Source organism: Pyxicephalus adspersus, chromosome 7 (assembly GCF_032062135.1).
Source record: "Pyxicephalus adspersus chromosome 7, UCB_Pads_2.0, whole genome shotgun sequence".
Lineage (NCBI taxonomy): Eukaryota > Metazoa > Chordata > Amphibia > Anura > Pyxicephalidae > Pyxicephalus > Pyxicephalus adspersus.
This window is the reverse complement of record NC_092864.1, coordinates 67,837,882-67,862,568: the sequence shown is the minus strand read 5'-3', so window position 1 is coordinate 67,862,568 and position 24,687 is coordinate 67,837,882. Positions and strand designations below refer to the sequence as shown.

The window sequence follows — 24,687 nt, the reverse complement described above, 5'->3', positions numbered from 1 at the left end:
TCATCCACATTAAGCATACAAATACAAAGATTAGATATACTCCTACTCTTAGGAAAGACCAAGCATCTTAATTAAAAGGTGTATAAACCCAAAGACAAAAATTGCTCATATTGCCTCTCACTAGTTATTAGATGTGTAGGCTTTTCATCTATACCCTCATCTGGTAATTTGGCTATTTGTTTTCGTTTTGTTTTACGGTGGCTACATTCACTATGCTGCATCTATGAATATAGCAACCTTAGGACAACAGCACCTATGGAGAAGGGTGTATTGGGTAGACTTTAGATAGGTGAAACACTCTTTAAAAGCTACAACAGTTTTCTTTTTCCTTATGGGATAAAGCTTTTAGGTTTCTGGCAGAGGTAAAAAATCCCAAAAACATGCAGTTAGGTTAATTGGCTTCCCCTTAAAAAAATTGACCTTGGACTACATTAACCCCATATGACTATAGTAGGGACATTAGATTGTGAGCTCCTTTGAGGGACAGTTAGTGACACGACTATGGACTTTGTACAGCGCTGCGTAATATGATCGCGCTATATAAATACTGTATAATAATATTAATAAGTTGCTAAAAATTAAAAAACCTTTTTGATTTGGCTGCCAACATGGCTTTTTTGAAATTACAATAGTAATGTTATATTATGTTTCCCTAGTTTTATTCTGCTGTGCATATAGATTTTTTTTCAACTTTTCCATAATATTTTCATCAGTATTGTCTAGTTTTGTAACACAGAACACATTCCTTTCTGTATCATTGTCATTAAATCTAGTGTAAATTAAATACTATATAATACGGTTATTTTATGTTTGTCTTTAATTGTTTACTGATGTATCATTTTATTTCCTCAATACAGCAACAGAACAAGTATAGAAAAATTAAAAGTGCTACCATTGTGATGCAGTCCTATACCAGAGGATGGAAGGTCAGTGATTCATTTACAAGTTTAGACAGCTGTTATTTATTAGACCTCTTATAGATTATTTGTTTCTAGAAGACTTAATTATTTAGGAAAAGGGCTTTGGTTAATTTAGGAGCTTTATTGCAAGGAAGAATTCAAAATAGTAAATCTTAGCACCCTCCTCCTGCTTGTTTTTGTTGATATTAAAAATTGCATAGTCAGTTGAGCAGTTGTGAAGCAAGATAAATAAGATTATTATAACATCATTTTTGATAAATATGGTTTATTCTTAGTTAGAGCAGGTTTTCCAAAGTGTATGAAGGGCACTGAAGTTTTTTGCTTATAATATTTTGGGGTAAATACCTGAAACTGCTCTTTTCATGTAAACTCTGCTCTTGGAAAAGTAGACAAACTGTACATCTCCCTTCTTCCTAAGCAAGATAAAATATAATACACTAAAATAATATTGTGAATGGCGTTATACAATTTTTTATGTCCACAGGCAAGAAAGATCCTTCGGGAACTTAAATATCAGAAGCTTTGCAATGAAGCAGCTACTACAATTGCAGCATACTGGCATGGAACACAGGTAAGGCTCTCCCAACATTTTATTGTAGCTGTGGAATATAGCATCTTGGCCACAATGTGTTAAGAACAATTGTACTTATTTATGATATAGCCAAATCACCGCTATCACAAATCACCAGCTGTAACAAATTCTGCTCTCCCACCGTTCACTTGTTTTCCTGGGCCACATTGAGTTGGGTCCCTCCTCCCAACAGTTTACGCTTTTTAAACCTCAATTTCAAATGCACCACAGGCGCGAAGGGAACTGAGACGACTGAAGGAAGAGGCTAGGAATAAACAGGCTGTTGATGTTATAAGGGCTTACTGGCTTGGACTTAAGGTATTGCACGCATGCGTCCAAATCCACCATTACTATCACCACCCAATGCTCATAATCGCTAACAAAATCCATTAAGTAGGGTAGTGCATGTTAGCTCCTTTAACAATTAAAAAGAAATGAGGACTTGAGAATGTGTCCTTCATCAGTGCTGCATGTTTTCTCCAGGTTGTAATTAACAATTGTAATCTTTTAATTTTCACAAAACCAATGAGTTGCCATATTCTATATGCATACAAATGAAATCATACTGCATGTATAAAGACTATTTTAAACCAAGTATGCAGTTAATGGTCTCAACATTTGTATTGTTTTTATCTGGAATTTTGCTGTTTTGGAAAGGGGGCACAAGGATTATGACCTCTGTCTCGCATTTATTACTCTCTGTGTTCCAGATGGGCAGTTTTACAATTTGTCTCCCAGACAAAACACAAAGCAAAACCTTTTCAACTAGTACAAGGGCAGCAATAAAATGCTTAAAGCAAAATGTTAGAACCCCTGCCAGGGACTTCTTTCCTCCTGTGCCATAAACTGTTGTCACTAGTAGAGGAAATGAGAGATAATATCCTCAGCAGGGCCTTACACAAAAATTTAAACTGGGGTTCTAACAGTATCCCATTCTGTCCAAAACTGAAAAAGTATGCTTTTAATTTTATGAATGTTTAATTTCAAACTGGTCATCATGAATTAATAGGGGAGTGTGTGGGGAAATTAATAATAATTTATTTAAATATTCAGTGTATTGTGCAGTTCAATGTGCACAAAATGTCTTATAATGTATTGTCAACAAACCAACATTTTCTTGCACTTTATTAGGATTGGTAATATATTTGTAAAGGTAAGTAGGCATCTTGTAGTGGTGTCTTCTGCATGGTGAGTGACCTGGATCTGCTCATAGTATTTCTGGTAACTGCATGCCTTTCACACTTATTGCATAGTACAGTTTGTGGGAACACTTCAAGTCTTTACTATGTTCCAAAAAGTATTAATGTGCAACATGCATTAAGTACAAAGAAGTAGATGAGGACATGATACATTAAACTGGTGTGTATGAACTTAAAAATGGTTTTCACGTCTGAAATTTAAATAAATGTAAAACTTTTGAGCATGTGCCTGCATAGTTTTCTGCAACATCCCTATCCTGGCATATTATTAAAGCAGTGTGAAACCGTTTCAAGCAGTTAGACTTAAAAAATTGTTGATTTGGTGTTTTAGATGGCTCGGCTTTGCACATTGCTCTCTAACCCTATTCTTAAGGTTTAGCTATGTTTTTACTGGACAGAAACACAAATATTTACAATAACATAATTATGAGTTTTGCATTATAAGCAAAGACCGCAAAGACTGCAAAAAGTTTTTAAAAAAGTATGCATCTTTTTACAGAATTGAGATGGAATCTCTTGGAGTTTGAGAAATGTAAGAAGAAAGATTACCCTATAGCCAACATAAAAGTAAAATGAATGAAATGAAGTAGTGATTTATGAGGACTATTTAATTGCTGTTATTAGAGATTGAAATCCTTCAAAAAGGAAGTTAGTGGATAAATATAAAACCTATAGGTACTCAAGGTAGTGTTTGCAGAAAAAGTCCCTGAGCGGTGTGCTGCACCAGGTAGGCAGTAGGAATTCAAATTGATGGCTGAAAGCATGGGAAAAACTGAGTTGGTTCAGATATCCACAGACTGGGTAGCTAGGGCTGCTTAGTATGTTGGTTTTCTGGGAAGGGCTAGACGGGAAAAAAAGTTTGCAAAAAAACGTATCAAAGGAAATTGTGAAGTTTAATTAGAATTTAATTGGTTTGTTGCAACGCTAAGGAGATGACATGTATTAAAAAAAAATCAATAAAATGTTGTATAGTTTAAAATAAGTGGCCTTAATTACTTCATGGGTTTCACGCTGAAAAAAAGACATAGTTCAGAATATATTCAGAAGTTCAGAATTTGAAAGCAATGGGATGTTTTATTTAGGTAATTTGCTGTCCTTAGCTTTAGTATTATACAGTCAAGATTAATGGGATACCTGGAAGAGTTAGGCTGGTTACAGAGCGGCTATAAGATACAGTTTACCTGTTTCATTTTGATAAATTTCAGATCCATTCCCTAAAACAGTAAGGTAAAATGTCACCCTACTCTATCAGTATCAGTAGTATGGACCAAGAATGGGAAAATGTAGGTCTGTATAGAGTTCTGGACATTAGGGAGTGATTTTGCACTCTAAAGGAAGCAAAAAATTCAAAAGAAAAATATAGAAACATAAAGCATCTAATGTAATTTGGGTGGAAACTAAATGGCATTTATTATGTGATAAGAAATAATGTGCTACTATAAAAAAAAAAATATTTCCACAAATAATACATTTTTATACATACATACAATCACAATATGTTTCTATAACTTGACTTAGCCTTCATGCCTATTTTCTTCTTGGTACTTACTGCTACTGGTGCAATAGATTCTTTGATGCATGTTTTATACCAACATGCAATGATTTTTTATTTTTTTAATGAAAGTTTCTCAACCATCTGTCTGAAACTGTATTTGGAGAAGTTCTCTTCTAGTGATTTTGCTTCTTGCCTTCTTGCCTCTGGCTATGTTTCCATTCAATATCTAAACGTTTTAGGCTCGAAGGGAATTAAAACGCTTGAAGGAGGAGGCTAGGCGTAAGCATGCAGTTGCAGTCATTTGGGCTTTCTGGCTTGGACTAAAGGTACTGTTTCTATCCCATTGAAATCAGTTCATTGCTAACCATGGTCTTAGCAGATTGACTTTTCCTTTCTGTCTTTTAGCTGGTTGCTGCTTTTATTTTCTTTTTACATTATTTTAAAGATATAAGAACCATTGGCATTGTGATTTTCATGTTGAAGCTACACAGACATTTATTTGTATTTTCTTCACACATTTTGCATATTTGTTATTTCTGTGCTAAGAATATTCTTGTTCTTTTAAAATAGAGACTAATGACACAAATATACTGGATAATCACTGTTCTTATTATATTATCAAATACATTTACATAATGGAGCCTATTTAATAATGTTTACACTCAAGATTCACACACCTGCTATGCAACATTCATATATTTATTTGTGAGAAAAGTGAATCCTAGCTAAAAGACCACAGCATTGGTGTAAGTTTATGATACATCAGTTTAATAAGCAATCTTGAGTTGATAAACCTGATCAAGCCATTTATCAGTTAAATTAAAGGTACCTTTGATAGGACATCCCACACCTACTTTCCATGCACACCTCACCACTTTCAGAGCCTCCTAAAACACGCTGTACTTCTGGGTATGAAATGCATGTGACATTTGTCCCTTTCTCCCTAGAGGCAAATGGCTGATTTCCAGACATGAACACGGAGTGTTGGGTGGGGGTTTGGCAGGAAAGATCACTAGACCCGGATATCCTGCAAGTGAACAAAGTGTAGGGGAAGTATGCAGAAATTAGCTATTGGAATACATCCTGCAATATAGAACAACTTGTGAATATGCCTGGTCCAGGTGTAATGTTGGATCAATTCAATTATCTCTATAAATTAGTAACGTTATGTCCTTTATTGACTGTATTGTTTTGTATAGGCTACTGCACTTTACATAAATAATCTCGTGCATAAAAAAACATTTATTGGGTTATTGTTAGCACAATTTCACAATGACTGAGATATAAAATATACACGGCCCCAGTATATTTCCATTTAAAACTTACCTTTTTGGATACCAGCACCAGACTCGTAATACATCTTTTTTCAGCAGTGGTCGGGTTTGTGCTAATGTGATTTTGCTCCTTCTTAAATTTACAACTCAGATTTCCCACTGCTCATTGGTAATAACACAATAAGACCTTCTTTATCAGAGTGGGGTAAAGCTACAAGGAGCCAAATATTAAATATTGCTGCATTCATAAATCAGTGTAATCAGTGTAATAGATTATAAATTCACTATTCATATCAATGTGACTGTGTTTAGAAATGTAATTTGTTGCTTTATTTAAATGATGCTTTTTGTCCTACAATTTAGGGAGTTGTCCACAAACATGGGGAACACAAGATACTCCTTTTTGGAAGCTGTATATAAATATATATTTATATTTCATAATTATATATTTGTATATGGATATATTTCATAATTTTTTAGTCTGCTCTTTTTAACTCTGTGACCTTATTTCACTTATGACAGAAATTGCCACATACTGAACATTAGAGCTGTAATAGCAGAAATCTCTACATAAATGTGTGCTTGTCAAAACATTTCTATTTCAACAAACTTTCTATATAACCGGCATTTCTGCAGAATTGTTAGTTTTACACAATGTCCTATTTAAACATTGCAATGTTGTTAACTTACCTTTATTGTATATATTTAATAGCTAGACACAATAGGCCCTTGAATAATATCTGGTGTGAATAATCCATTGATCTGATTTTAGCCTCCATCTCCTTATGCTAATAATTTAAGGCATTCTAGCACAACATTTAAAGCTATAGAAGATAAATTTGGCAAGATCCTCCTCAAGATCATGAGAGAATGTATGTTTATTCCAAGGACCTAAGGTTTTACATTTCCCTCAATTTCATTCTGAACATTTTCTTATTAGGTTTATAATGCTTTACTGACCGGGCACATTTACCTTTGTCAACACAAATCAACAAATATTTCCATTTTACGGTGCACTTTGTTTTTGATGTCACATTTTACAGTGCATCCATTTAATTATGTCAGTGGCGTGATTTCCATATTATTTCATAAACTGTCCTAGATGAAATCTGTTTCATCAACACATGTCTGGTAGAAACACTTTATTATTTCATTTTTGATTTGCATACATATTCGCCTAATCTGTAAGAAATTATACTATTCAGGAATGACACCATTTAATGTAGACTTGCAACATCTAGATGCAAATATACGTAAAATATAACAATTTTGGTTTTCAGATTTACAGTATTGGTGAACCAGCTCATTTATTGTTGTTTCTTTCAGTCACCCTCGTTGATTGGCACTATCCTATTTTGTTCTTTCCCTATTTCTATCTAGGCACTGCCTTTGGTTGTTTTTATATCTTCAAAATCATAAAATAGTTTCATTTAACTTTGCTTTACTTCTATATGTTTAGGTACGTAGGGAGTACAGGAAGTTTTTCCGGGCAAATGCTGGAAAGAAGATTTATGAGTTCACCATACAGAGAATAGTAAGTGAAGTATTTTCTATGTATCGAAATTTTGTTTTCATCCATACATTTGGTAATTAAGATAAACTCAATGCTCATATGTATAAAATGCAGTTACGTACATATAAACAATTATAAAACGGTGTTTACAAATGAACTAGTGTAAGTGCCAGAATTCGCACCGCAGACCAACACCCTCAGCTCATTGGACTTGGCTGGAGATAGGGAAATGCTGACAGGAGAGGAGAGCATGATGGTTCCACAATGTGCTGCTGGTTCCTTATTGTCCTAACAGCAGATGGGGATGTTCTTGGTCAAGCTGCGCTGCATCTGTTGTAGAGTTCTAGGTTTGCAAACTGTGCTTGGAGGTGCATTTACCATTATTTTTGAGTTCTACTGGAGTGCGTTTCAAAGTGCATCTGTCTTTCAGCTGACTAAGTGGTACAGGTATCAGTTTATTAAAAACAGGTAGTTTTTTTAAGCTGCTTTAGCATTCTCATTGTCCCATGTTGGGGGAGAAGTGATTTAGAAGCAGACAAAGCCAGGGTTTAAAACTTTTTTCCTGTTGCTAATTTGTAATCCATAATGTATTTACCTACTTTTTATGTATAGATATTCTGAAGATAATTAAAACTTTCTCTCTTGGGGGCTGTACATTGAATTTTATATCTTGCAAACATAAAATCGAAATCACTGTTGAAATATGACAAAATATATGTACTGCAAAGGGAGAAGATTCAAGCATGGGGTTAAATCTTATGCTCAAAACTATTAAAAAGTTATGAGTGAATTAGCCCTTAAAGCATGTCATTACAAGGACAATAGACTGTTTTGACAGCTGTTGAATTAAAATTTAGTCACAGCAGTATGTACGTAATTTCTTCATTATAACTTTCCACCTTAACCATCCGGTCCTTTGTCAATAAATCATCTTTGTTGCAGTAGTATGATTTTTTGATTCATTTTTATCTGTTATGTTATTTGTCCTAACTGCTGATATTTGAGAGATAGAAAATGTATTCTATTAACAAAATGAAAAACTTCCTCTTAATGCCCAACTTCATCCATTTTAATTTTTTAGTATGCAGGGGTAAATCCTCTGTTTGGTTTCTATTACTATCTGCGTTCCACCAGGGAGCTTTTTCCTTATTTATAGAGTTCTCACTAGGACAGAGAGTGTGCAATATCTTTCCAATGGGGACCCTGTAAAAAAGCATGTTTGTGAGTGAGGAAGTCTTGGAATCCCTGTGAAGTTCTCATCAGCATCTGCTCCCCTGGGGTGATTATCTTTGCTTGCTGTGTGGCCTCTAGGACAGAAAATTAATGGAAAATGTCCCCTCATCAAAGACACAGACTGGAAGAAAACCTGGTAGTAGGTTTCCTGCACCACCCAACAAGCAAAAAAACCTTTGCAATTTACTATTAAAATGATAAAAACTTTGGAATGGTTATATAGTCAACCAGTTTCTGTGTTCTGAATACAGTGGCAGTAAAATCAAGCTGACCTTTTAACATATTAGAAAACAAAGTCTCTACACCTTTTACTTTCATTTAATCAGTTCTCTGGCCCTTAAAGAGGAGCTCAAGTTCCCATGGCTTGCCTCCCCTACGGCAGAGCATTCTTACCTGCGTTTTTATCTTGGTCCACCTGGTCTTCTGTTATAATATTTGGCCAGCCTGTTTGGCTGGCTCATGATAATGGCGGTTTCATCCCATCACTACAGCATGCCTGACAATGTTCTCTGTGATAGATTCACACTTTTCCATTTCCATGAAGTGCAAATCAACTTATTAAGGCTTAAAGTAGTTCAGTGCTATCTTGGAAAAGACATATGCTAATGTAAGAATACTTACAATAAACAATATCTGAATTGTAATAATGAGTATGTCTTTATGGACTCTTCAAGTGAAACACAAAACAAAGTTAGTAGAGAGTAGCTAGAAAACACCTAGTTTACAGCTTTCATTTGTCTTGGTCCCCAGTTCCCTTACCAGGCACAAATGTGCGATTTATCTCCAAGTGCCCCAGATAAATTCCCCAGATCATGTAGTGCAGCCTGGCATCTATGCTGGCTGAGGATGGAATTTTAAAAGTTACAAAAGGAGCAGGCGAATAAAACCAGTGACTAACTTCCTAGAAGATTTAATGCAATCAAATAAAGGTTATTTAGGTAATGATATTGCAAAAAGGTTTCAATAACATGTTTATAAATTCAATTTCTGTTTTAAGGTATGTTATTAAAAGTTTATTTCAGTATTAGTAGCCAATTTTAGTACATAAAACATTTAAATTTAGGCAGTTCAAAAGTTTTATTTTTAAAATGTTAAAATTATCTAACTTTTTAACAGATGCAAAAGTACTTTCTAGAGATGAAGACAAAAGTTCCTTCCGTGTCACCCATAGACAACAATTGGCCGGCAAGACCTTACCTCTTTTTGGATAGCACGCATAAGGAAATGAAGAGGATTTTCCATCTGTGGAGGGTAAGATTTTTATTTAGCTGGAAAGCCATAATCATCTAACTCTAATGTTTCCAGACCGTTCATGTAAGGATATTAGTTAAACATTTATTTCCAGCATTGGACAGTAGGATTGCCAGAAGACTGACTGGTAAAGCCAGTAATGATACACAAGAGAGAAATGATGCTGCTGACAACTGCAATTCTTCTAAACATACTGCCAGTACGGGAGGCTTGTGTAGTTTTGCTTATTTGTCCTTTTTTATTTTTCATACCCTAATGGAAACAAAGTCAAAACAGATGCCTTTGTTTAAAGGCAGTACAAAAAGTGCTTTAGTCTCCATAGTGTAAAACACAAAACATATGAAAATAAAGAACTATAGTTCAGTTTATACTAGCACAGAACAGTTTTATGTTATTGGAATTTGAGTTCTCTTATATGGCCCCCAGATCTTGCTGCCTATTTTACCTCTTTTTTTCCCTTTTTTCAGGGTAAAGAGGTAACTAAGAATTGGTTTTAAACAGTAGAATTAGGAATTCAATGCATTCTAAACAAACAGTCATTCATATGATTGGGCTCGGCAAAAATCTAGTACATCTGTTATGTTCAGTAAAGAAAGAGCAGAATGTGTTGTGCTGCATTCTGTGTGCACATCTCAGTTGTGGGGTTTGTAAAACCCTGATTTTTCTACTTTAAAGGAGAAGGATTTTAAATCAATGCAACAATGAATTGTCCTGGTCTTTTTGCAATTTAAACCCTCCAGTGTTCATTTACAATAATTGGTACTCTGTTAAACAGACGCTTGGGGGATGGGATAGAAATTCTTTTATAAAGGAAATGGGAAAATTCCATCAATGTGGTGATTATAAACTTCCTGTCTTGTTTTACAGCTGATGTAAACGTGTGTAATTAATGTCACAAAAAATAAACCAATGGTCTTTTCTTAAGCAGTTATTTGTAGATGGTAGCATTTAGAGGTCTAACTACTATGTACATGAAAACTGTGGTATTCACAAATCAATATACAGATATTAATGCAGGCCGTATCCTATTGTCGTATGTGCTATATTAATACTTCAAATATTTTATTCTGACATTTTTTAAACCTCATTTTGTATATTTACTAATGTTTTTTTTACTGCAACTCTTTGAAATTATTGTGATAAAGATAAAATGGCTGTAAAGATTAAGCTTTTTTGAGAAGTTGATTCTTCCTGAAAACAGAAACATATTAAGGACAATGATTTAGATGTCCCATAAAACCAAAGCCAGATGGAGCCTCCTGTGGAACGTACTTAACCCCTGCACCCCATAAGTCACACAGTCTGCTGAGTGCAGTGTAAGAACTTTATTAGTGCTCTTGGCAGGTATTACAATCCTACAGCAAAGTCATTGCTAACTCACTGCTCTTAAACCCAGGTGTGGCCTTCACTAGAATTTGATTGGTCATAGAAGTTTTCAGTAAGAAGCCAGAAAAACAAAGAGCATTCCGTATGATACTTCTAGTTACAGCATGGTGGCTCAGTGGTTAGTGCTCTGGCCTTTGCAGCTCTAGGTCCCGGGTTCCAATCTTGTCCAGGACACTATCTGCATGGAGTTTGCAGTTTCTCCCCCTGTTTGCGTGGGTTTTCTCTGGTTTTCTCCCACATCCAAAAAAAAAAGCAGTTAGGTTAATTGGCTACCCCCCAAAATGGACCTTAGACTGTATTAAAGACATATGACTATAGTAGTGACATTAGATTGTGAGCTTCTTTGAGGGACAGCTAGTGACAAGACTAGTGACTTTGTACAGCGCTGCATAATATGAAGGCGCTATATAAATACTGTAAAATAATAAAATGCTAGTAGTTTACTTGTTGTGTCCACCAACTGCAGAATTAAGCTAGCAAGGCATCTCTTATTTATACAACACTAAGGCTTAAAAAGGTTTTAAAGTAGGATCCCTAGAATTCAGCAGAATTATTAAAGTGTACTTGTTCTACATGAACAGGTAGCGGTTTGTTACCCATTTCCTGCAGGCATTGTTAGCTTTTCATTTCAAGAACACAATGGTATAAAAATTTGAAGGTCACCTAGGAGGATGTCTGTTGGCTGCACCCCTTCCTAGCTCCACAATGGTTACTGCTACCTACATATTGGTTAGGGAGACTGCTTATCCTGTTGGTAGGCCAAGAAGAGATAGTTTGATGGGGACCGTTTCACTTTTTTATGATATTGATATATCTATTATTGTATGTTTCCGTTTAGACCCTTAAATATTTATTCAATCCTGAGGAAGCAGCCCAAGTTCTGTGAAACGTGTTGAATGACATAATCTTTGAATGGAATTTTACCTTCTATTTAAATTTGTTTCTATAAGTGATATTCCTAGAGGAGATGCAATCATTATTAGTTATATGTTCGGGTCTAATTATCTTCTGTACCATGTATGCGCGCAATTTGTTATGTTTCTAATTATTAACTATTATGTTCTCAAATTATTAAGTATTACCCTGTGATAGTCCTGCTTTGTTTTAACTCTTTTGTTCACATTCCTTCCTTGATGGGGACTGCAAGTCCAAATTTGCATAGTAGAACTCCCCAGTTTAAGAAGCTCTCAAACAAACTTTTCTTAGAGCACCTAGTGGCAGATGCTACTGGATTTATATATACTGAATATTTTGGGGAAAAAAGAGGAGCAGTTGCATGTGTCATCCAAGTTCAAAATCCAAGTAAAAAAGAGGATGTACCAACAAAATAGGTAGCTCCTTGTTTTAGCCGTCTCCTATGAGTCCAAAATTCTTTCACTTTTACATTATCAAAGTGTTGTCTCTTCTCTTCCTTGTTACAACTTATGTTGTGGAGATGATTTCACATCAAGGGACTTTTATATGTATAGAGTGATAAAACAATTTCCTGTTGCTAGTAGCAGTCAGAATCATTGTTTCATTTTATTTCCACATTGCAGAAATGTCAGTTAAACCAAATAGGCTAAACAATAAATATTTTACTGTAGCATATTTTTTATATAAAAAGACTGCATCTCTTGTGGAAAAAGCAGGTTAGGTTATTCAAAGCTTTAAATCAGGAAATGAAGGGAAAACCTACTACTTTTGTAAAGAAGCTCAACATTTTGTCATGCTAGGTTGGTTTGCCATGTGGCTCAATGTCTATGAATAAACTTGTTGAGTTGAAGGTATATAACATGAGAGATATGAGATAGGCATACTGGTTTTCGCCCACATCCTCATAAACTTGCAGTGAATTGACTTCTGTTCTATAAATCAGTCTTAGACTGTGTTATTGACATATGGCTATAGTAGGGACTTTAGATTGTGACCTTCTTGTGAGAGACCGCTTGTGACATGACTGTAAAACGCTGTGTAATATGTTGCCTCTGTAATGGTAATAATAAGGCATACCAACATCACTTTCATGGGGAATACATTTTGCGTTGGAGCCCAGCTGAGTAAAGTTCATATATGGATTTATTAGTTTATATAAGATATGGCAGAGATTATTATTATTACTATTATTATTATTAAGTCCCTTTGTCTTATTTTCCAGTGTAAAAAGTACAGGGACCAATTCACAGAGCAGAAAAAGTTCATATATGATGAAAAACTGGATGCCAGCGAACTCTTCAAGGATAAGAAGTCATTATATCCTGCCAGGTAAAAGCTCTGGACCTTCATTAGAATGTGGTCTGTGTTCTCTTCTTAGAATGCATACATATTTCTTTATTTAATGGAACTTTTGTTAAAGGGACAGTACCCTGTAAGAAAGGAGCCATTATACCTACCTATTCAATGCCCTGTGACTCCTACCTTCCCTCCAAACTTTCAGGAGTGTTGGATGCCTGTGTCCTCTGTCATATTCTGTTACTGCTTACTCCAATCCTTATGTCCGTAAAGGGCACTAGAGTGATGTTAGGGGTTTGGTGAGAATCACAGCATGCAGCAGGGAACACAGGCATCTGACACTCCTAAAAACATGAAATGCAAACACAGTGTAAGTAAGAGACAGAGGCTGCAGATCCAATAGAAGGTTACATTTCTTCTTTACAGTCAAATCAAGCTATTGATTATATATTATGTATGCTATTGATTATATATATATATATATATATATATATATATATATACACTAAGTTACATACAAATATACTTATCTGATTGTTTTTTCATAGTGCCATATTTTGTTTGCAGGGGGGATAGTATTTCTTGTCTCTATCTTGTCTATCACTCACCGACAGTTCTAAAGATCCTCCAAATGAATAAGAGACAGCTTGGTGTTAGTATAATTCCTATTGTAAAATTACCAATTTGTGATTATTTCAGTGTTGGCCAACCATTCCAAGGAGATTATTTGGAAATTAGCAAAAATCCAAAATATAAGAAGCTAAGTGATGCAATTGAAGACAAAATTATAATTGCGGATACTGTGAGTAAAATCAACAGAGCAAATGGAAAGGTAAGGCTTTGTCTAAAATGTATATCTTGGGGTAGAGGTTTAAAAAAGGTTTTCCTGTTTTCTTGTGACTACATAGTATCATGTTGATTCTCCGTTATCTCTGTTACTTTGAAAGGTTGTCCTTTCTCCCAAGCTTTTGTTTTTTTTTTCTGCAGAAAAAAAATTGCCAGGTTGGCATTTGATCCCTTGACCCTATCCTGCTGAAACAATGTTGGTCCTTCAGGAGTCATTTAGGAGTAGAGGGGCTCTTTAGTGTACCAATATCCTGTTGCGCAACCAATTGTTTTTGTTATCCACTACTGTTAGTGTTTGTGTCTGTTGACCTTGTTCTTCATATTCTTGGGGTTTCATTCATCTTTCTCAGGTATTGATGTTAGAGTAGCTTCTTCTCCCTAAGCTTTTTTCTTTTTTTTTGCTTCTGGGTTTATAGTGCTTCTGGTGATGTCTGAGAAGGTGACCCCATACACCTAGGGCAATCCACTATTCAGATTCTAGTCTGGATGTCACATAGTTCTGATGGTTTGACCTTCAAATTTTTTTTCTTCCGAGCCTGTTTGACTCACATAATTCTGTAACACCCCCCCACAACATCATTTGGATGCCTATGTATGAGATGCCTATGTCCAACATGGATGAATAGGAAAAACTTTTTTATGAAATTGGCCTGCATTTTTTTTTTCAGATGCCAGTGTCCAATTCTTGTTCAATTCTGTAGGTGGAAGTGTAATTTAAAGGTCCAAAATCGAAGTGTCCCTCAATAAACTCCAAGAAAGGAATATTATGAATAGATCTTACAAAAACATTTTTAAGGCCATATTTAAGCTCCATTCGGTCACAAACCCTAACATTATGTGGACTTTAAATAGATAAGAAGCTGTGGGCTTTTATCTGTTGTTCACCAATATTCTATTACAGTGATAGTTCACTGAGATGTGTAACCAATCATTAAATAACAGGACTCTGGGCAATTTAAAAAGTCCAAATCCAGAGACACAAGCATGAAAAAAATTGTGAGTAAAGGTTACAATTGTAGACAATGTCTCCACATAAATGAGGGTTAAACAACACTTGTTACTGTTTCCACATTCTGAATTTATATTCTGTTTTAAACATTCCAATTTTTATCTATGCTTTCATACAATACAATACAATACAGTGTTTAGTAAGTGAACCGTTTTTAAAATGAACTGTTTTTTGAATGTGTTTCGTAGTGAAAGCTTGCTCAGGTAGTAAATTATTTTTCTAAATATTATGTCTGTAAAGGTTCTGATTCATCCGAGTCATGGTTTATCAAGTAGTAGTTAGTCACAAGAATAAGTCTATTTGAATGTGACTAGTACAAGATATCCTAATAATCAGAGACCAGATTTTCTCAGCTCACTTCTTCCGTTTTCTCATTTGCAGGGAGCAACCAGAATATTCTTGTTGACCAAGAAAAATGTAATTATTGCTGACCACAAGTCGGGACAAATCAAACAAGAAGTTTCTCTGAGCGATATTACAAAATTGAGCATGAGCTCCCAAAATGACGGGTTCTTTGCTGTACATCTTAAGGAGGTATGTTTTTAAATCTACGTACAGTTTAATGTAATGTAATAGTGTATGTCATTGTGGAATTTACAGACTGTTAAATATTGAAAAGACACTTTCAACACTATTTTTTAATAGTTTGACATTTATTATTCCATTTTAAAATATATGTTGTGTATAGAAGGTAAGTCTTGAAGGCTTTCTAATAAAAGTTATTCTGGCCACACTTTATTGTAATTGTAAGGCAGTTTCCACTGCAAAAACAAAGGTTGCCCACCATCTACAAATTACATCATTTTGTGTGATCAATACTAACTATTGGTGGTAGGTTGTATTCTTGGGTTTGGTCATTTTGTTCATCAAAAAGCTGAATAAACTGGTTTCTTTATCCTGCACCCTTAAACTATCCCATTCCTTGAATTTAGAACATGGAGAGCCACAATCTTACAGTCTGATGATACTCTCTTATCTATTCAGCACTACTAAGTTGCTGCCTTGTATTGGACCTCACACTTATTTATATTAAAGTCTAGAAAGTAACGTGAGGACGTTGTGTTTGTGATTTCAGGGGATTCCCGTCACGCCCTATTGTAGAGATTCCTTTGAAACACTTTTTTTTTATTGGTCGGAATCAAAAAGTGTTCATAATAAAATTCATGTGTGTAGCACATGAAACAGCTTTGAAATGACTTAACATTTTTGAACAAAGTATGACAGGCCACATCCAGTGGAAGATACAAGTTGTTCATAGTTTTGTGATCATTATGATCCTTCCAGATCCTTTTTATTATATGTTGAACAGATATTGCTAGTTTTATTGAATCACTATTAGGGCTGTATTGGCTGAGGTCCAAAATTGCTGCCCACCATGTGTGTAAATGACATAGTTACATAGGTTGACCCTAAGTTCCACCACTAGGGAAATAAACATCTCAAATATAAAACCCTATAGACATAGTTGATCCAGAGGAATGCAAAAAACCCTGGTTCAATTTGCTCCAACAGGGACAAAATTCCTTCCTGATCCCGTGAGGCAATCGGATGTTCCCTGGATCAGCAGTCTCTGTTTTATTTACTTTAAAGCCTTAATCCCCAGTTATATTCTGTGCTTCTAGAAAAACATCCAGCTTTTAAAGCAATCAATAGAACTTGCTGAAACTTCTTCCAATTCCACATTTTCACTGACCTTACAGTGAAGAATCCCTTCCTCATCAGGAGATTACATTTCTTACAAAGAGTGCCCTCTTGTTCTTTGTCATGATCTTAAAGTGAATAGTTGGGAAGAAAGTTCTCTATATGGACCATTTATATATTTATACAGGGTGCTCATATCCCCCCTTATACGTCTCTTCTCAAGGGAGAATAGATTCAGTTCACCTAATCTCTCCTCATAGCTGAGTTCACAAAACTATAACTGGTGCCCAAAACTGATCTGCATATTCCAGACGAGGACAGGATTATGTCTCAATCTCAACAGTCTATTCCTCTTTAGATTACATTAGATTAGACACAAACCAGAAAAAGAATAAATTTCTTCTAGAAAATATCTTTTTATATCTGCAGATTTTTTGTCATTCAAGCATTGTAAGGTTTTTGCTGGCAGATGCAGAATAAGTGAGTTTTTATGATGCAATACACATTGTGCCTTGCTTAACTATAAAGACTTAAGTAGCTTCCAACAGTATATATTCCACAGATTTCTAACATTTTTGAAGTAGTCTCTAGCCTTCTGATGGTAACATATTAACCCAATATTTTTCCAAACATAGGGCTGTGCAGCAGCATCCAAAGGTGACTTCCTCTTCAGCAGCGATCATCTCATAGAGATGGCTACAAAGCTCTACCGTACTGCACTGATGCAGACAAAACAAAAAATCTACATTGAGATTGCAGATGAGTAAGTAGTGTCCGATGATTTCTACGGTTTGTTTTGCTGTACATTTTTTACTTCTGGGACTTTTGCACTGCATTTTCATATTGATTAAATTTGTGTTTCTATCCTGGTCTCATCTAAAACTGATGGGGGAAAAAATCTTGGCTTTTATACTGCAATCTAACAGCATATGGGGCGCCTAACAGTCTGAAGTCTAACTGTTCACTGGATTTAATATGAACTGTGTGTTAACTCTTCTTTTCCAAAGGGTACTAAGAACAGTCCTTATTGTTTTTATAATTCTTACCTGAAAGAGTTTTTTGTTATATATTTTACTTATTTTTATATGTTTATTGTTGTCATGATTGGACTTGACGGTCTATATCGGGTGATCTAGTTAACTGACTCACTATTGGGATAAAAATCAATAAGCTACATAGACAGTATTATTTTTAGTCAAAGTTGAATAGGCTATATATATGTGTAGATAGATTTACCCACACAAACATTTCATTTACTAACTCCTTTCAACTCAAACGGCAAGCTGTGCAGTAGGAAAACCAACACAGCACTAGAAATGATTGCTATAAATGGGATAGAAAACCTGATAGGTCTCAAGGTTACTAGCACCTCGTGAGATTAAGATAATACTTAGGAATGATTTAAAAAGCACCAGATGTTTAAAAAACAGGAAGTAAGCACACACCAAACGTTTGTTGTACCTGTCATTGTCTCGGGAACAAAGATTTTCTTAATGTGGGAGAAATGTATTCATAAGTTTCCTAATAAATCTCATGAAAACCTATAAATTGGCAACCGGGGGGAGGTGTTTTATTTTCTGAAATGACTCTGCTTTTTCTCTTGGTATTATAACAAATGCCCAAAAACACAGGCCGTTTCCCTGCCAATAAAACAAATAATGTGGTATAAGTCTTTCTTTACATGTTTCCTCTCCTAATTAATCTATTAGTGTACTGTGCTTAACTGCAAAAAAATATTTTGGTCCTATGCCTGCCTGTGGGGAGTTAGTAAGGATGTAAATTTTTGACATATGTTGGCCAGAAATGGCAATAAATGAGCACAGTGTTTAAAAAACAGAACATAGAATTTTTTAGAGCTGGGTTTTTACATTGTACACAGGTCATCTAAAAACATATTTTATGGTACAGAGAGAAAACTGGAGTCTGGACCTGTTACCATTGTGTATGCTGAGTGATAAGTGTGCCATTATGTGCAAGGATTAAGTTACACTTTATGCTTATTCACAATGTTTAAAACAAGCCATTTCATCAAGTCTCAGTGCATATTTTGAAAGGAAGTATCCTTTGCCCTTGTGCATTAGCTATATGAATTGTGTCTACATTGTAGGACAGCTGCTGACGCTTACTAATCCTAGCAGTCTGAAAAGCCATTTTAACATCTATTTATTTGTCTATAGTAGCAAGGTTCAGTAAAAAATTACACAGTGTGTTGGAACACAAGGACAAATGAGTAAAGTTTAAATTGGAGAATGATTACTGGAACTTACTTTACTGCAGGTGAATCTTTCTGATGCATGTGTTTTTGATGCAAAGGATAACAAACCTACAGCATATGCACTTTATAAATATCCCCATAAATTTTACCATATTTTGGATAGGCTGCTGGAACAGACAAGACCTGATGGCACACGATTTTTCAGTAACATTATGACCTTTGGATTTAATGTGCTTGGGGTTGGTAGTTTAGAGTTAAAACTTCCTAGTCCAAACTAGTACATATAGGGTCAAAGGGATTTTAGAGACAGGAACAGGGCGTTACAAAGTGGGTATTGTAGGTGTATTGTTTAATATTAAGGCAGAGGTAAAAGGAACCAAGATAGTTTGACCTAGAAATAGGATTTTATGTTTTTTGTTTTTTTTTTTTTGAGATTTCACATACACTTTGACTTACAAAGACCAACAATTGTACTTTTTACATTAATTTTACTTAAACTGACCTTCAGAGATTTTTGTTAGTCTTTTCTACCTGCCAGTCTCTCCTCTCCAGAAGTGTTGGATCTGAAAGTGAACTTTTTTCCTACTGAAAGCTGAAATGACAGTGACTTAATTCTGGCAATTTTTCCCACTAAGTTTTTTTCTGTCTTTCTAAATGACGGGGTTTACAAAATATTTTCACTCAAACAGGGTCAGCACATTCTCTAGTTTGTGCTTTGGTTAAGTCAACCAAGGTGTTAAAGGAAGTTTTTTTTTTTTTGTAACTTTGCATTTAGTATTACACTTATGCACTTAAAAAATACTACAATTGCTTTGGATTTGTTGAAATAAAATGATATAGTAATATGAAACTGAATTTAAGCAATGGTGGATTAGTGCCAAGGAGTTGGAACTAAAGCAAACATTTTCTTTGATCATTACATCTGGATGCCTCATGTTTCAGTTTATAAACTGCAAGTATTTCACAAAACTGCAATGCAAAATGCATCCTTCAAGAAAGAAAACAAAAAAACTTTCTGCTTCCTAATTACCAGTGTTTTAATTTCACTTTAATTGCTTTTGCTTCGGAAGTAAATTCCCACACATGGTGTTGTGTATGTAATAATTAAAAGATTTTTTATATAATGTTAGTCTGATTTACAAATAGTTTGATTTGGTTTCTGGGTTTTCAACATATTTTCATCATTTTTATCTGCAAAGGAAAATCTAGTAAATAAATGAAACTTGAGCTCTAATTTTTCATAGTTTTAGTAAAGGAGGGAAGTTCTAAGACCCATGCCTGTGACTACATTTGGAAGATTATACCATGGGGACAAAGATTACCACGCCAGCTGTTGATAGGAAAGCTAACATTTTACAATTGTCACTGGTACAGGAGATACATTTCCTAATTCATATGACATTTTTAAAAGCTGAGATTTTTCCCCATTTTGGGGAATTGTTTCAGTGGACAAGCAGACCACAAAAATAAAATCTTTCAAGTTCACATGAGTCCAGATTTTGCAAACTGAGCAAAGAAGAATAAAAATGTAAAACAAGTCATCAATGAGCACTCTAGGTGCTGTTATTGTAAACATATGTCATCTTAAAGATGCTCACAAATCACAAAAAATGCTCTGGAATCTAGAATCCTAGTCTGTTTAAGCTGGCCATGCACAGTTATGGACTTTTTATGGACTTAAACGGTAAATAAGATTAAATTGTCAAACTGATCAGAAGTTGAAACAATACTATTGCTGATCATATTACCGGCTAAGTGGCATTAGGTATGTTGCAGTAAGGACAGTCATAAAACTGCATTTGGGCAGTCTTTGGCCACCATTCTGCCTCATTTCTATCTATAAGAAATCGTTTTAGGGAGAATTTTGGCATTGAGAAAAGTAATAGGTCTTTAGGAGACCTAGTCTTAGGCAGTCTAGGGACTTTTTTTGAATATATTATTTTGATACAAGCCTTTTTGTCAAAAAAAAAAAAGTTTTTTTTTTTTTTTTTACACAAACACACACATTTAAAATAATTTACCATTAAAGCCTCGTCCAATTTTTTTTTACACATATTATAACCCTTTCGGGGGATGAGTAAAGGGATTTAAAGGGATAATGAAAGGAGAACTTTCTGCCTGTCATTGTTTGCCAGTGTACCATGAAAAAAAAGGCCATCGTTAGTTTTGATATAGAATAATCTGTAAAAAAAAAAAAGCAATTTTTGTCTTCCATCCGTAGAACCTTGGCCACTCTGAAATTCACAAAATGTTAAACCTATCAATGTAATTTAAATACTTGGCTATGAATGGTCCGGGTGATTTTCTCTCAAGTTCTAAATTATCTAGTCATTGTGCATGTTTAACAACCCATTGAGTTATAATCCCAGAGGTAGAGTTGGAAAGTGCATAGCTCCATCAATAAGGTATACTTAAATGTTTCAGATATGGCAATAATTCTAAGGTTTCATCTTTAAAAGATCTCCAAAACCTCAATGGTTTTCTTGCAATATTTGAGTATGTTTGTTAAGAGCACGGAGTCTCACACAGGTCTACAGGAGATCATCCTCCGAAGAGAAGATTCCCTGCTTCAGTGAGCTTCTGTGCCTGAGCAAGGATATCTTGTCTAGACTGTTAATTGCCCTGGTGCGTAGCCATTTGTACAGTGTCTGTAATGGTAGGTTTCAATAATATAGCAACATCAAGAGACCATTTTGTGTGCCTATGTGCACCCCTGACAGGGCAGAGTATGGGCGCAATCTAGTCTTCTTTCGGTGGTTCCAGCCCAGACACAACAAACTGGGAACCAGATTAGAACAAACACGATTGTGCTCCAAAAACTGCTTCATTCACCACTACCAGTAAAAAGAGAAGTGTGGATGAAATAGAGAGCCATAGCTGTTGCATTGTCCGGCTCTATAAAGGATTTCTGCCTTCTTATGTGAGAACACTCTTCATCAGGTCAACTACATCAGCCCTATAGGCGCCTCTGTATTTTATTATCTAATCATTACCACTTTATTATTATTATTATTATTATTATTAATAAACAGGATTTATATAGCGCCAAAATATTACGCAGCGCTGTACATTAAATAGGGAAGTTGAACTTGCACTTCTGTTGCATTTAACCATGGTTGAAGCAAACATAGATAGTAGCCATAAATTCACAATTTCTGTACATTGACGTTTTCCTGAGCCGAGATCTAACCATACAATTTATTGTCATCTAAGATGTGTTTGCACTACATTTTCATTTTGTAGTATTTGATTGATTTAAAAGCCAAAATTGATATTTATTTTTATTCTCACAGGTTCTTAGTTCAGTTCAAGCAAGACAAAGTCTGTGTGAAATTCATCCAAGGAACTCAAAAGAATGGCAATATTCCCACGTGCAAAAGGAAAAACAATCGCCTTCTTGAGGTGGCTGTACCCTAACAGTACAGTTTGGAAGTATGGACATGTTTAATTTTAACCACCTAGTTTTTAGAGATGGGGGGGAAGGGGTCAACTTTTATTTTGGATTGTGCCAAAGGCAGATGGTAATGTCATGGATCCAACAATGTAAGCTTTTACATAAAACAGCTGCACAACAAGGTATTATCTCTAAGTTTTTTTGCTAGAAGACGTTTAACCCTTAATAAGGGCCAAGGGGCAGTGTCTAAGCACATCAATAGAGAACCCCAGAAAGAATGATGGGCTTTACTAGACTTTTACAAGTTGCAGCCCTGGACATACTAATGTAATAGTTGTAGTGTAAGGTTCAATGATGATAGGCAGTCTCCATGTCATGAATAAGCCGAATGTCACTGAGGGCAGCGAGTAGACATGGACAGAAAAAATTAGGAATCTGTAACCCAAGAATCAGTGATACAGGATGTGCAAGAGTACAGGGTTGTAGATGTATGGGGCCACAATACTACAGAAAATTTCTGAAGCACTGAGGGTCAAAGAGGCGTCATTGGAGCATAAAAAAATGGCAAAATCTGGGGGTTCTGCAGTAGTACAGCGACACTTTTCTAGCATGCAGAGCAATACATTTCTACACAGGTAATGACTTCACTAATCAGGAGATTTGTCACCATGTGCCAGAGTTGAGACCCAGTGCTGGATCACGAGTGGTAAATGTGACACTCTTTATTTGGTTAATATACTAAGACTAATTGTGGAATTGACTACACTAAAAGTAGCTACTTAGAGGTTTTATGTAAAAGTGGTTTCCAAACCGTTATACACTGAGCAGCCTAATTTTCAAACCACGGACAGGTGAAGTACCTAAAACTCATTATATTATTATAATGGAACCTGTCAAGGTGGGGGCTGTATTAAGTAGCAAGTGAACAATTAGTTCTTGAAGGTGATATGTTGGAAGTAGGAAAATGGGCAAGCATGAAGATCTGAAAAACTGTGAGAAGGGCCAAATTGTAATGACGAAATGCCATCCTGTGTAATGTCTCCAGTATGCATTGTTTAGTATCTGGCAATGATGGACAACAAGTAAACTGGTGAAAGGGTCTTGAATGTTTGAAGGGGAAGAGGGTTAGCAAACCCACAACGAACCCCCCAGCAGAGTTATTGTAGCACAAATTGCTGAAAATGCAATGCTGACGGGCCAAAAAGTGCATTGTAGCTTTTTGCACATGCAACTATGTTGCTGTAGACCACTTGAAGTGCCCATGCTGACCCCTACCCACCACCAAATATATTCATCAAGAAGAGATTGCAACAGCATGGGAAGAAGGCTGGTGGAGGCAGTTTGGGGCTTTAAAGATCTGCTGCCAACATATTGGTGCCAAATATAATAGGACACCTTCCAGATTTCTTGAGAAGTCCATGCCCCGAAAAGTCAGAGATATTTTCACAATATGAACCTTTACAATATTGGACAGGTGAATTTAATGTTTTGCCTAATTGGTGTAGATTAGGTTAATTACTCCAAACAAGACATTGCAAGTCATTAGTGGGGTAAAGTAAATTAGTTGAAATGTTGCTAACTAGTCATTTGCCCTCTGCCTTCATTTTTGGGACTAGTTTCCAAAGTTTAGTTCCTCTGAAGTGTAGCATGTCAAAAAGCTACAAAAAGTAGTTTGTTTGTCCTTTACATACAAGCATATGTGAGTGCTTATCGGGAGTGTTCCTGACAATGTGCAGCAAAAATGTATTTTTACCAAATGCTGTTCACATAAATTGGTGACCCAATTGATTAAAATTAGATTCTGTTACTGAATGTTCGCTGAAGGGGTAATAGAACCCAGGGTGAATCGTGCAAAACTCAAATTTGAACTCATTCAACTGATTTAAACTTAAATTTGAAAAACCATTCTTTTTATTTTCGATTACATGAGAAAGGTTTAAAACATTTATAGTAGCAGAAATATTTCTAACAAGTCCTCTGTATTTTATGCGATGCCATAAAACCTCAAAGCAGTTACAGATATACTAAAGCTGCCAATCCAGATATGTTAGTTTCTGTGCTATAGTTGCACATCCCAAACAAATGGATTTCCTTAGCCCTTCCGGAGTTATTGCTTTTTGTATCTTGTGACATTTTACCCTATATTTTCTTCATATGCACCAATCAGATGCATTTCCACTACGGTCACTGTCAAAGTAATTTTATTTTTTTTAATGAGGAAAGGTTTTAGAAACCCTGTTGGGTTTAACTGCAATTCTGGACTCACTTTCTGTTTTAAGGGCTTGATGTAGTCGGTACCAATATCGACACCAGTAGGTCACAGCTACAGAATAAAGGCAAGTATTGTAGCCTTTTTCATTCTATGTTTTTAAACAAAGGTTGGAAAACATTTTTGTAAAAAATGTAACCTGGCATTTAAACTTAAATATTTTAATGTGACCCATGAGCTGCAAATGACGTAAAGGCTTTCTATAACCCATTGTTACCTATGCACATTCCCAGGCCATGTTCATTCCTATTACAGGACCC

General features: G+C 35.4%; 1 protein-coding gene across 1 annotated transcript in view; it reads left to right on the top strand.

Moving 5' to 3' along the window:
- The window catches only part of MYO1B (myosin IB), a 117,341-nt gene extending 94,980 nt beyond the window's left edge, over nt 1-22,361 (top strand). Inside the window, exons 19-29 of the mRNA XM_072419158.1 lie at nt 858-926; nt 1,405-1,491; nt 1,723-1,809; nt 4,425-4,511; nt 6,919-6,993; nt 9,322-9,456; nt 12,980-13,086; nt 13,753-13,885; nt 15,290-15,442; nt 17,185-17,312; nt 22,058-22,361. Coding sequence (XP_072275259.1) covers nt 858-926; nt 1,405-1,491; nt 1,723-1,809; nt 4,425-4,511; nt 6,919-6,993; nt 9,322-9,456; nt 12,980-13,086; nt 13,753-13,885; nt 15,290-15,442; nt 17,185-17,312; nt 22,058-22,181 — 1,185 coding nt within the window. The 3' untranslated portion in view covers nt 22,182-22,361. The remainder of the gene's footprint in view (nt 1-857; nt 927-1,404; nt 1,492-1,722; nt 1,810-4,424; nt 4,512-6,918; nt 6,994-9,321; nt 9,457-12,979; nt 13,087-13,752; nt 13,886-15,289; nt 15,443-17,184; nt 17,313-22,057) is intronic.
- Nucleotides 22,362-24,687: the final 2,326 nt, after the last annotated feature.